The following is a 12,288-nucleotide window of genomic DNA, read 5'->3' as shown; positions in this document are numbered from 1 at the left end:
AATACGGGGGCTGCTGTGCCACTGACACTTCCTTCGCAGTCCTAGCATTTCCCTATCCCATCGTAGCTATAAGGCGTGTCTGAGTGGCTGCTACATAAGGCAAATAAAAATCGGCGTTACCATAATCTTCTTCCAAAGATAATCGAAGTGAATTATCCAGGAAAGTTAACTTATGTGATTTAAGATCATTATCACAAGAAGAATTTTCAACAATTATTTCAAATTGTTTATCCTACAAATTCTTCTTCTTCTTCTTCTTCTTCTTAAGGGATACTTTATTACGTCATTGTTCACTTCAAACCCTGTACCCCACGGCTCTAGAATACTTATTTTTCGTAAATTATTATTAGTTTTACATCCTATTAACTACTTTTTCGGATAAGCCGAGGTGCCGGAATGTTGCCCCGCAGGAGTTCTGAGGGATATGAGCACCTTCAAATACTATCGTACTGAGCCAGGATCGAACCTGCCAAGTTGTTTAGTGTCGGCTCAGCGTGCTGGCCTTTGGTTCAGAGGGCACCGGATTCGACCGGGTTGAGGATTTTAACCGGGTAGTCGACAGTTAATTTCTCTGGATCCGGGACTGGATAACCTTCTTCATCTACACACAACAGAACATACTACAAACCACTACAGAAACACGCAATAGTAAATACATCATTCTTCCTAGGGTTGGCGTCGTCAGGAAGGGCATCCGGTCGTAAAATTAGGCTAAATCCATACAAAATTCCTATTCCAGGTAAATGGAAAAATACTAGGATTTATTATTATTATTATTATTATTATTATTATTATTATTATTATTATTATTATTATTATTATTATTATTATTATTATTATTATTATTGCCCGCCTGGTGGCCATGATCGTTAAGGCGCTGAAGTCTAAAACGGTCTAACACCGAGGTTAGCCGGTTCGAGTCCCGTTGGTCGAAAAAATTTTCACCATCAGAATGTTGGCCGGCAGGGTAGGGGAGGTGGTGGTATACAATTTCTAATCACTAGATTGCGTGCCAAAAGCCTGGATTAAATTCCAAACCTCTCCGCAGTGCTCATATGGAGTGAGGGCATATGACGCTGTTGATGGTGATTCGTCCGTCGGATGGGGACGTTAAGCCTTGAGCAGACCCCTTGGTGCTATTCGACAGGAGTAGGCTATGTGCCGGCACCGGGTTTCACCCTCTCCCTACTATCATATATCACGTCATTCATTTCATCTCTCATTAACTCCTCTGATGAGGTTGACGTCAGGAAGGGCATCCGGTCATAAAAAAAACCGCCACGACAAATTCATCTCACCTCATACCCGACCCCGTAGGGAAACGGGACAAGGGCTGGACAAACATTATTATTATTATTATTATTATTATTATTAAAGTAATATATGAATTATTTCTCGATGTTGTTATATTACTTTGCTCAAGGTTTTCTGTTCTATTTCATTCCCTGTAAGTGGGTCTAAATTTTTGGCAATGTCTTGTGATTTGTTTTGTAATTCGGACTACTGGAAATGCGCTAATTGTCTTTCTTTATACAATATGTAAGTACGTAGCCTGTATCTTGTATTTTTAATGTCCCTTTAAACAGACATTGCGCACCTTTGAGTGCTTCCCTAATAAAGAAAACTGTGAAACTGTATTTATTCCCGCAGCCTCTGTACTTGCTTCATCACAAGCCCACTCGATTTGATCGCTTACAATATGGCGGACGTGGCTTTCAAGTAGATTCAAATATGGTGGTCCAATAGCCACTCTATAGTCCTCTTTCTAGCTCGTTGGTGTACAGCAAGGAATCCAGGTGGCCGAGTGTTGGACTTGCCTAGTACTATTTATTCCATGGTGACCCCCCACGCTTATATGCCATTGCCATGTTCGAGTATTTTTTTCTGTATGACAACTCTTCCATGATCGTTGACATTATTCTTCGATTTGTATGTTTGGTTGATAAAATAGGTTAAATGGGTGACGAGTTAAGCATTGAGGATTTTTTAAATAATATTGACCATCACCCAGAGTGTTCTGTGGTTTAGCTGTGTTTTTAGATGCGACTGACGTTAATGTTTTTTATCGTACTCGGTAATATCCCACTCCCCTAGCATGAATCATATGGTTGTCATACGCTATTACAAACCGGGGGATGAACTCTCATGTCAGGAAGTTGTAAAACAAGGAACAATGTCGACTGTGAATGCTGCATTTATTGCTGGTTTGACTAGAGAGATAACTTTCCAGATCATGATACTTGCATCAGCTCTAATGTTTATATTTTTAGGTGTGCCGTTTACTATCTGTTTTAGTACAATACCCGTAGTAATAGTGCTCATGTACGTATTTATTTGGATGGGTCACATGTACAGAGTAATGGAAATGAATCAGGATATGTGTAATATACCTCGTATGTACATGTCATCACAGGATACTGGTTTTTGGGTTGCAGAAGTTTATGAACCCTACTTCATGACCAGAGAACCCAGTCAAGTTAAATATTCTATCACTACTGAACAACGGCTGAAAGACTCTAATACGGAATTGCCATCGTTTCAAAAGAAAATTGTGGGTACAATTGCAGTTACTAAAAGTAGGTATGATGACAATACAGCATGGCTTCGAAGAATGGCTGTAAATCACAGATACCAGCGTAAAGGTATAGCTTCAGCACTTTTAGATGAGGCACTAAGGTTCTGCAAAACTAGAGGTTATTCTACTGTGGAACTAGTTACAACAGAATGCCACGATGCTGCTCGTGAATTGTATCTTAAGAAAGGTTTTGAACTGAAACAGATGTATCATAAACAGGTAGTTGGGACATTAATAACCATCCTGATGTATGACTTTACTTACAATCTTAAAAGCAGAAACATTAATGTTCTTCCGTAAGGAAGCCTGAATCATAGGCTATCTGTTGAGTTGACATGTGAAAGTGATTTTTGGTTAAGTGTGGGTTTTCTTTCTTTCTCTTTCAATACTGAAGGTTAATATATCAGTGGAGAATCAGAAAATCACAGTGATGAATAAAGAAGAATTGGTGAAGTAGATTCTATTTGAAAGTGTTGAGAAAGAATGGAGTTTCACTAGACATAGACCAAAGATGTACAGATCTAAACATTATGGTATAGGCTTGAGTACTGTATTTAGAAGACAGCTCTCTGCCTTAGTGTCCACAGCACAAGTAATGTTAATGCAGTAATAGATATTAATACTTTTAAAAGACTGTTAGTGTGTAACCATCTTTGATGGAACAAGCTTAAATGTTATGACTGTTGCCCACAATATATATAAAAAGAAATCAGTTGTATCCCCAAACTATTACAGCATTCAAATTGGCCTTGAGCTGTGCATATATAACCTGTGTAATAAGTGTATGTGGATCTTTAATGCACACATAAGAAATGTTGGTAGCTCTACTTTCAGCAAACTACCAAAATATTTTTAGAATTGTTTTGATATAGTGATATTCTTGATTGCAAGTTACATGTACATGAAAGAATCTCAGAAATAGTACCTTTTGTTACTAAATTAGTGGTTTTTGGAGTCACTTGAGGTGTCTCATTTGCAGTATTAATATTGAATCGCAAATGAAGTATGTGATATGTTTATTATGCTCAGAATACATATTTTCTTTAGGTTTGATTAATTGTTTACAAACTGAACATAATTTTGGATACATATTTTTTTTGTTAAAAAGGGATGTAAAGGCACAAAGCTAATAGTAAAATTAGAATTTAAAACAGTTTGCGCTTATTTATGTAGTGTAGCAATACCACAGTATTCTTACTATTAACCATCCGAATGAAGGAAAATGATTAATTTTTATTCAGAAGAGCCTGCTTGCATATCCTAGTTATAAATGTCATTCCAAAGCAATGAATCTATATAAGATAAATGTACCTATAGATGACACTGTTAAGAGAAAAAAAAGGCAAAATGAGAACTGACTACACATGATAATATTTTATTGAATAAGAAGCTAGCTTAAGTGCCGTGGATTATCCCTTGCTGGAATATGGGTTTAGTTTTCCACTTTCTTCATTCGACTATTGATAATTAAATTTATCTTCACGTTTAGCATTAGTCCCTATAGGTGACACCTCTAGATCAATGTTACAAGGAAAAACATGTCTAATAGTGCTTAGTCAAGGAAAACAGTTGCTAATACTAAAAAGATATAAAAAGTCAGTCTTCAAAGTTTTAAAAATTCAAGCCACACACACAATGAAATCAAATGACTTCATACATTAGTGCCACCCTAGGAATTCCCTTGGCTGCTGCCATCACATAACTCTCCATTTCTCACTTCTATGGCATCAGCCACGCTCTCTTGTGGGTAATTTAAAAAAAAATTTACATTTTGAATCTAGGGATGGAAAAAGAGGGAAAAAATTGTATAACGAATCAACGAGCCAATGCCTGACACCTTGCACACCAATGGCCGAAACCCTGTGTCAACTACTGGTTCTGGAAGTAAAATGATAATGAAATTAACATGATTTATCATGTATGCTAAAAAATAACATAGCCAATTCCCTTGCAGAACAAAATCCCAATGCCTGACACCCTATCAATCATTGGGCCAATGGGGTTCAGTAAGACCAATAGATGACACCCATAATAACATACGCAATTTAAGATTAATCTTTTCAACTAAAGCAAATAAATAGAGCCTAAAAACCTGCAACCCATTATACAGTAAGAAACTTCACCCTTTCTAAATAAAACAAGTTGTATAAGACAATAAACTTCCAACTTACCTTATAAGCACTGTGTCTAGAAGAAGGCAAATATTGAGTCATACATTCACAAGTCTTTCAAAGATCTGTTTTACATGAAAACACACACACGACTGATCCTAGAGATTAGTTCAAGTAGTCAAGTAAGGGTCACCAATGCTGGCAGTACTTGCACAACCCCCTGGGGATGTGGAAATTCGTTAGTATTACAACGTTTAGATGGAGTGTCACCTAGCCAGGCAAGGGTATCATATACTGGTAGAGCTGGGAGCGGAGCGAGTAATCCAGTTGTAGCAGTAGAGCACACCACCAATCCCCTCCACTCAGAACTCCAAGTACTCGTGGAGGACCAGAGCACAGTGTAGCGCAAAACACGTTTAACAAGGGGAGACCACGATGTTCAGATCACGGATTATCTTGAAACTTTGTACACTTTTAGTAGTCCCTGAGACAACATAATGTGCAAGTAGTGAGGTGTATTACTTGTGCGTTTTTGAGAAAATAGCAAGATAATTTTCGCGTTGAATATGTACCAGTGCGTTCCGATCAGAACCACAAGATGACGAAGGTTGAGTGATTAGCGTTCAATCTCCATAATCGCTGGATCGAGTCCCGTTCATCGCTTTTTTGTTTTTCAACACTGGTCATATTCTTTCATATATATAGCAGGTCAAAGTGTCCAGGTGCAAAGCAGTTCCGGGTACCTTACCCGATTTCACTGTTAGGTATGAGGGATTTCGCAAATCACGACAGGAAAATTTTATGCATTTGGTCATTTACTTGTTGATAATATTATAAATAATATAGGTTTTTGTAGTTCGCCTCTGTGGTGGTGTGGTTAGTGTGATTAGCTGCTACCCCCGGAGGCCCGGGTTTGATTCCCGGCTCTGCCACGAAATTTGAAAAGTGGTACGAGGGCTGGAATGGGGTCCACTCAGCCTTGGGAGGTTGACTGAGTAGTGGGCGGGTTCAATTCCCTCCTCAGCCATCTTCAATGTGGTTTTCTGTGGTTTCCCACTTATCCTCCAGGAAAATGCTGGGATGGTACCTAACTTAAGGCCACAGCCGCTTCCTTCCCTCTTCCTTGCCTATCCCTTTCAATCTTCCCATCCCTCCATAAGGCCCCTGTTCAACATAGCAGGTGAGGCCGCTTGGGCGAGGTACTGATCATCCTTCCCAGTTGTATCATCCAACCCAAAGTCTCGCACTCCAGGACACACCCCTTAAGGCGGTAGAGGTGGGATACCTCGCTGATTCCGAGGGGAAAACCGAGCCTGGAGGGTAAACAGAGATATTTTTTGTAGTGATAAAAATTAGTAAAGAGCCAAATAAAATTGGAAATTCAATAAAAGTTCATGCAAATACACTTTTTTTTTCTTCATTATATTCCCTTTGAATTGTAATATACACACATGAAAGAATATAACCAGTGTTGAAAAACAAAACGATGAGTGGGACTTGATCCAACTAACCAGCGATTATGGAGCTTGAACGCTAACCACTCGACCACCGCCGTCTCATGCTCATGATCGCAATGCACTGGTACATATTCGATGCAAAACTTTTCTTGCAATTTTCTGGAGAACGCTTTAGTAGTACACCTTACTACTTGCACATTATCTTGTCCTAACGGACTACTAAATGTGTAAAATGTTTGAAGATACTCCATGATCTGAACGTCGTGGCCTGCCCTTGCAAGAGTATTGTACCTGTATTCAGTCTGTGCTTATCAAATTTGAGTCTATATTTCCTCGGCTTGTGTTTTGTAGATAATGCAAAGTATATTAAATAATAATTGTGGTATTAGTTTGTGGACCAAGAGTAAAATGGAACATTGAAATTGACGAGCAGACAGCCAGATGGCATCAAATTGAAATGTCTGCACATGGTAGCTGAGGCCATACGATTATTATTATTATTATTATTATTATTATTATTATTATTATTATTATTATTATTATTATTATTATTATTATTAGATGGTATTCATGTTTTAGGACTATTTAAAGGAATTTAATAAATTTTTACAGAACTTTGTACCACAAATGCCACAAAAACCGTCTGATGCATGGTAGTTCTTTGAAATTACTGATGATAAAAATCAGCCAAATGCAAATTTTGTGGCCGCATTTACGCCTCGGGTGGTGGTGTATCAAATTTGTGGGATCATACCAAGAGGCATCACAAGGATGAAATGAGCAGGTCGGCTTCTGCAGCAGAAAACAACATTACTGTATTCAGATAAACAGTTATGTTGTGAGAAAAGGGCATTGAATAGCAGTGGTGTGCTGTGAACATATTCGTTACCCCAGCTGCAAAAATGTCTTAAATATAAACAGTCGTAGCCCACTACTCTCTCTAAAGTCAACATTACCATTTTATGAACTCACTTGATAACTAAGTGGAAATATAACAAGCAAACAGACCAAACAATAAATAAATAAAGATATTTCAGGTATTAAAGAACTTTTCAAAATTATAACTCACATGAATGAATTTTGGAGGTGAACTCGGCTGTGTATTTGCCCAGTAGCTGATACTCTGCAGTTGGGAAGTGGGGGTTCAAATCCAGTCAATATTTGTAATGTGGAAGGGAATTTGGTGCACCTTGAAGAATTTCCCCGAGATGATATTTTGCCATTCTGCCAAGCGTTTTGGCTACTAAAGTAGTGAACAGTAAATAGCGAGATTATTAATTTCATGTTGCTTAGTGACAGAGTGGTCTGTCCTGAATCATGTCGACAACGTTGACATCCTTATTTAAAGGTGAACTCCATTCTTCTCTCCTTTGTAGCAAATTAGCGAACAGTTATTTCAAAAAATGAATCTTTGTGGCTAATGTCTTCCAGTAATGCTGCTTCAATGGAAAGCAGTGCCAAACTTGAAAGACATTTTTCTCCCGTTCTGTTCTTTGAGTAGGTTTTTATTCTTTTTAAAGCTGAGAAGGTACTTTCCACCGATGCAGAAGATACTGGTATAATACAAATGATCGCAATTAACTTAGAAAGTTGTGGGAAACAACAAATTAATGATCGTTCTGAAAAGAGGCTCATTAATTCAAATGGACTCTTTTCATTAAACTCCTTGCTACTGTAGAACACCGTTAGTTCGTTTCTCAACCTAATTCCATCCAAATGGCCAGGGTATGAATTTAGAAGACTAGAAATTTCAGCTTGAGGGATATTTTTCTGATAAATTTCATACTTTCCTTTCTCCGTAGATATTAGTCCTAAGAAGTTCAATTTCCCATAATCGTGAGAATGCATTTCGAGGCGACTGTCAACATTATCAAATATTTCCCAGTATATTTGTTTGTAATTAGGACTGTTTCTTTTTGTTGGCTCACCTATTTCTTGTACTGTTTCTGCATAGATGGACTCAAATTCGCCCCTTAACAAATAAATGGTCTTCCGAATTTCATCAACTTTTCTCCGGCAGAAATTGGTATCGAAAGTTTTCGTCTGGAGGATATTGTAGAGAACATCTGTGAAAGCAAATATTTTGTCAAATGACCTAATGAGAAAACAAAATGTGAAATCATTCAGCGTGAGGAGGTAACCTTTCATCGAAGCTAAAATTTCATTCTCAATTTCAAGGGAATTGTGTAACATTGAGTTAAAAACTTCACACAAATCACTTCTGTGAATGAACACGGTGCTCACTAATCTCTTTGTATAGTTCCACCTAGTAGGTGAAACACTAGGAAGTCGTCTCTGCAAATACTCTTACAGGAATTTAGCCCATTTAGGTGAACGTGAAAAAGAAAACCAACAATACCATTAAGAGAGCTAAAAAATATTTTACATTCAGACAACTTGTTCACAGTATGGGACAAAACTAGGTTTAAACAGTACGCATAGCAATGAATAAATAAAGCTTGAGGATGTGTTCTTTTAATTAAAGCTTTCACTCCATTCATATGTCCGGCCATTGGAGCAGCTCCATCGTAAGACTGTACAATTAACTTATTACAGTCAAACTTGGTCAAATATTGTCTTACGATTTCTGAAATGCCTAAAGCTGTTCCGTTTTCACTGACGTCACTGTACCCGACAAATCTTTCCTTTGTTTGCCCATTGTAAACATAACGTAGAACGGAGAGTTGTGCAGTGTTGGAAACATCAGTTGTCTCATTCACAATAACTGAAACAAACTTGGCTTTTTTCAACTAAGGTTTTATTTCTTCTAGCAGCGAGTTTGCCACTGCATCAATTAAATCATACTGAATTCTGTTTGATACACCCCTAAAAACTGTGCATGTCTCCAAGTGGGTTTTCAAGAGGGGGTCATATTCTGCAGTGTATTTTAACAGCTCGATGTAGTTACCCCTTTTAACTGAGGTTTTGCACTCTCGATGCCCTCGGATAGAAAGTTCTTGCTTACATAAAAAGCACACAACATAAACAAAACGCTTCAAGAGTTCCCTGTTTTGTTTTACCCTCTTGTTATGAAATGTGATTCCCTGTTTGAGCTGGTCATCTAGTTGTGTGTCCACCCTAACTGTACCAAACAACGCTAAGAGATAAGATGCTCTGATGTGTCCTATAGACCAGGGCCATCCAAACAGCGCTCCCCGAGCGCTTTGGGGAAGGTACAGTAGTTTCGGTGGGAGGAGCTTGGCTGGCTGAGCGAGCAGCCGATCCTTCAGTCGCTAGTCTAGTCCAATGCACTTTGTTGACAGAGTATAACTAAATGTTTCACAGTTGTCATGACTGAACATCATACAAAAAAAAAAAAGGAGTGGTGAAGCAGCAGCCTTTAAAGAAGAATGGGAAATTTCATTTTTCTGTACAGCTTACAAAGGGCATGCCAAATGTTTAGTGTGCCATCGAAATTTAATGTGTTTAAAGAAACACAATTTGGAACGGCACTACAATGCCAACCACAGGGATGATTACGGTGATTTGACAGGCGCCAGTCGCCAATCGAAGTTGGAAGAATTAAAAGAAAATTTCAAGCAGCACTATTCTGTAAGTATTATTGTTTTAATGTCAAAATGCTTGTTTACAAACGGGAATGAAGAAATGATTGAATTATCTGAAGAACACTAAAATTTTGACTTGCTGTATTTCTGTCTGACAGGAGATTGAGGGGAGTGAGGTTGGTGGACCCATTTTACGAGCAAGCTACAAATGTTCGCTGCGAATTGCCAAGGCTGGGAAACCCTTCACGGAAGGGAATTTAATCGAGTGCGTAATCGACGCGGCGGCATGTATTTGTCCTATGGAGCTACAGTAGTTGAGAAATTTGATAAAATCTCTCTTTCTCCTCAAACTGTGGCTCGCAGAATAGACGACATGGCCGTTGATATGGAACAGCAATTAATGGAGAAGGCAGCAAAGTTTGTATCCTTTTCCACCATCCTCGCCGAATCAACCGACATTGCGGACACAGCTCAGCTCGTTATTTTCATTCGAGGGGTGGATGTCGATCTTCGGGTCACCGAGGATTTCCTAGACTTGGTAGCCCTCAAAGACACAACTGCCGGTTTCGATATTTTCCAAGCAGTGGAGGGTGTTTTTGAGTCAATGGGATTAAAATGGGAGCGGTTGACGAGTGTAACGACGGATGGAGCTCCTGCTTTACATGTTCTACGCACAGGGTTCCTCAGCTATGTAAAATTAAAAATGGCTGAGAGTGGTACTACCCTAATGGCGGTGGTTCATTGCTTGATACACCAGGAGGCAATCTGTGCAAAAGTCGCCAAGCTTAAAGACGTAATGGGAACAGTTGTGCGACTGGTAAATTTTCTTCGCTCCCATGGACTCACACACCGTCAATTCAAAGAGTTCTTGGATGACATCGAAGCGGAGTATCCGGATATCCCGTACCACGCAGAAGTAAGATGGCTGAGCAAGGCGAAGGTGCTTCATCGTATTTTTTGCTTGCGGAACGAAATAGATACCTTTTGTGACATGAAAGGGCGGCCCGAAATTCTTTTGCGTGATCCTAAGTGGGTGGCGGACTTGGCATTTTTAAGCGACATTACTGCCCATCTGAATACTTTGAACACTTCGCTTCAAGGCGAAAAGCACAATATCTGCGATATGGTGGAAAAAATTCAAGCATTCAAACGAAACTTGATTTTGTGGGAAAACCAGTTGCGTGCAAGGAACACAGGACATTTTCCATTGCTTGAAACAGTGAAAGAAGGTGTCGACTTTGATGAGTATTTGCAGGTAATTCACCAATTACAAGAAGAGTTTGACAAACGATTTTCAGAATTATCAGAACTGCAAGCCGTGTTAGATGTATTTGTTCGACCATTTTCTCTTAGTGCAGACAGTGCTCCACATCTATTTCAATTAGAGTTGCTTAAACTGCAGTGCAATGTTTGTCTTAAAGACCTCTTTCTCATGTCACGAAGTTTAGAAGAATTTTACAGCGGCTTTCCACAAGAAGAATACCCCCTTTTGTATAACCATGCATGCATGTAAAGTTCTGTCAATATTCGGCTCGGCGTACATTTGTGAGCGTTTCTTTTCGGTCCTTAAGCTTACCAAAAGTAAACATCGTGCAACGATGAGCGATAGAAACTTGCGCAATTGTTTAAGAATAGCTGTGTCCAGGAATATTGTACCCAATTTGGAGAAGATTGTTTGCTCCAAAACTAAAAGCTCGTAAAAACGACTGAGCAAAAGTCACTTAAGGTCTGAACTATCTGTTCATTTTGGTAACATTTTCCTCTCAGATATGTTCAAATTTCAGTTTTAAATAAATCACATTATTCTTTACTTAATACTTGATTTCGTTTCCTGCATATACCATACATCGGAGTTCCTTTCGATTTATATATGGGATATATTTGTTATGGCAAAACAGCACTATCAATATGATATCAACTAACCCACAAAAGCCGTCGGCCGCACGACTGTATGTCCGTATCTAGTCAGCGCGGTCCGAACATAGTCCGTCTCAGGTCTCCTCGCTGCCACACTGTAGTGGTGGTAGGGGAAGGAGCGCTAGTCTGACTGCCCAGTGCTCCCCGAGCGCGGGCGCGCTCTCGGAGCGCAATAGCTGGATGGCCTTGCTATAGACCCTTCATGAGAAACAGCTGCATTGGTAAAATTTCCCACATTAATATACCCCTTTTTAGTCCAGCTTGTGTTTCTGTCTTTACCAAAAAGAAGGCAAGACCAACAGAACAGAGTATTCACTTTGGTGCATCCTGTCAACCAAACATATTTTTCGTATGAAGAAGCAGTGAAGTGCCTAGTGAAACCTTTTACTTGTTTTGTTAAGCCTGGTAAATCTGGAGTTGTCCTACCTTCTTTTAAAAGGCTGCATTTTCCGTGGAAAGGTCTACCTGAGAAAGGCCTTTGAAGAATATTTTCCACTACACACTCGCAAATTCCAAATTGATATTCATGGCAGTGACGACACCATCATAACTTAATCTACAGCATCATGACGCATAACACACATCATATTCATGAATAATGGCACAGAACTCACGAAAACTTCACCTGTAATCCAAGAGGAACAGTACAAAAATTCACTATATACCACCATTACAGACAATCAAATACAACGTTCGTTTAGCTCTGTGTTTATGCTGGGCAA

At 39.1% G+C, this 12,288-nt stretch overlaps 1 protein-coding gene across 1 annotated transcript; it reads left to right on the top strand.

The window, feature by feature from the left end:
- The first annotated feature begins 1,869 nt into the window (after positions 1-1,869).
- LOC136875596 (N-acetyltransferase family 8 member 3) lies at positions 1,870-3,788 on the top strand. Its single transcript, XM_067149139.2, has one exon. It carries the CDS (start codon positions 2,096-2,098, stop codon positions 2,873-2,875), a length of 780 nt encoding a protein of 259 aa, XP_067005240.2. The 5' UTR covers positions 1,870-2,095; the 3' UTR covers positions 2,876-3,788.
- Positions 3,789-12,288: the final 8,500 nt, after the last annotated feature.

Source organism: Anabrus simplex, chromosome 6, assembly GCF_040414725.1.
Source record: "Anabrus simplex isolate iqAnaSimp1 chromosome 6, ASM4041472v1, whole genome shotgun sequence".
Classification (NCBI taxonomy): Eukaryota; Metazoa; Arthropoda; class Insecta; order Orthoptera; family Tettigoniidae; genus Anabrus; species Anabrus simplex.
Note: the sequence above shows the minus strand (reverse complement) of the source record. Positions and strands in the feature narration are given on the sequence as shown.

Coding starts and splice junctions, on each gene's coding strand:
- LOC136875596 (XM_067149139.2), top strand. CDS start 2,096: ATGAATCATATGGTTGTCATACGCTATTACAAACCGGGGGATGAACTC.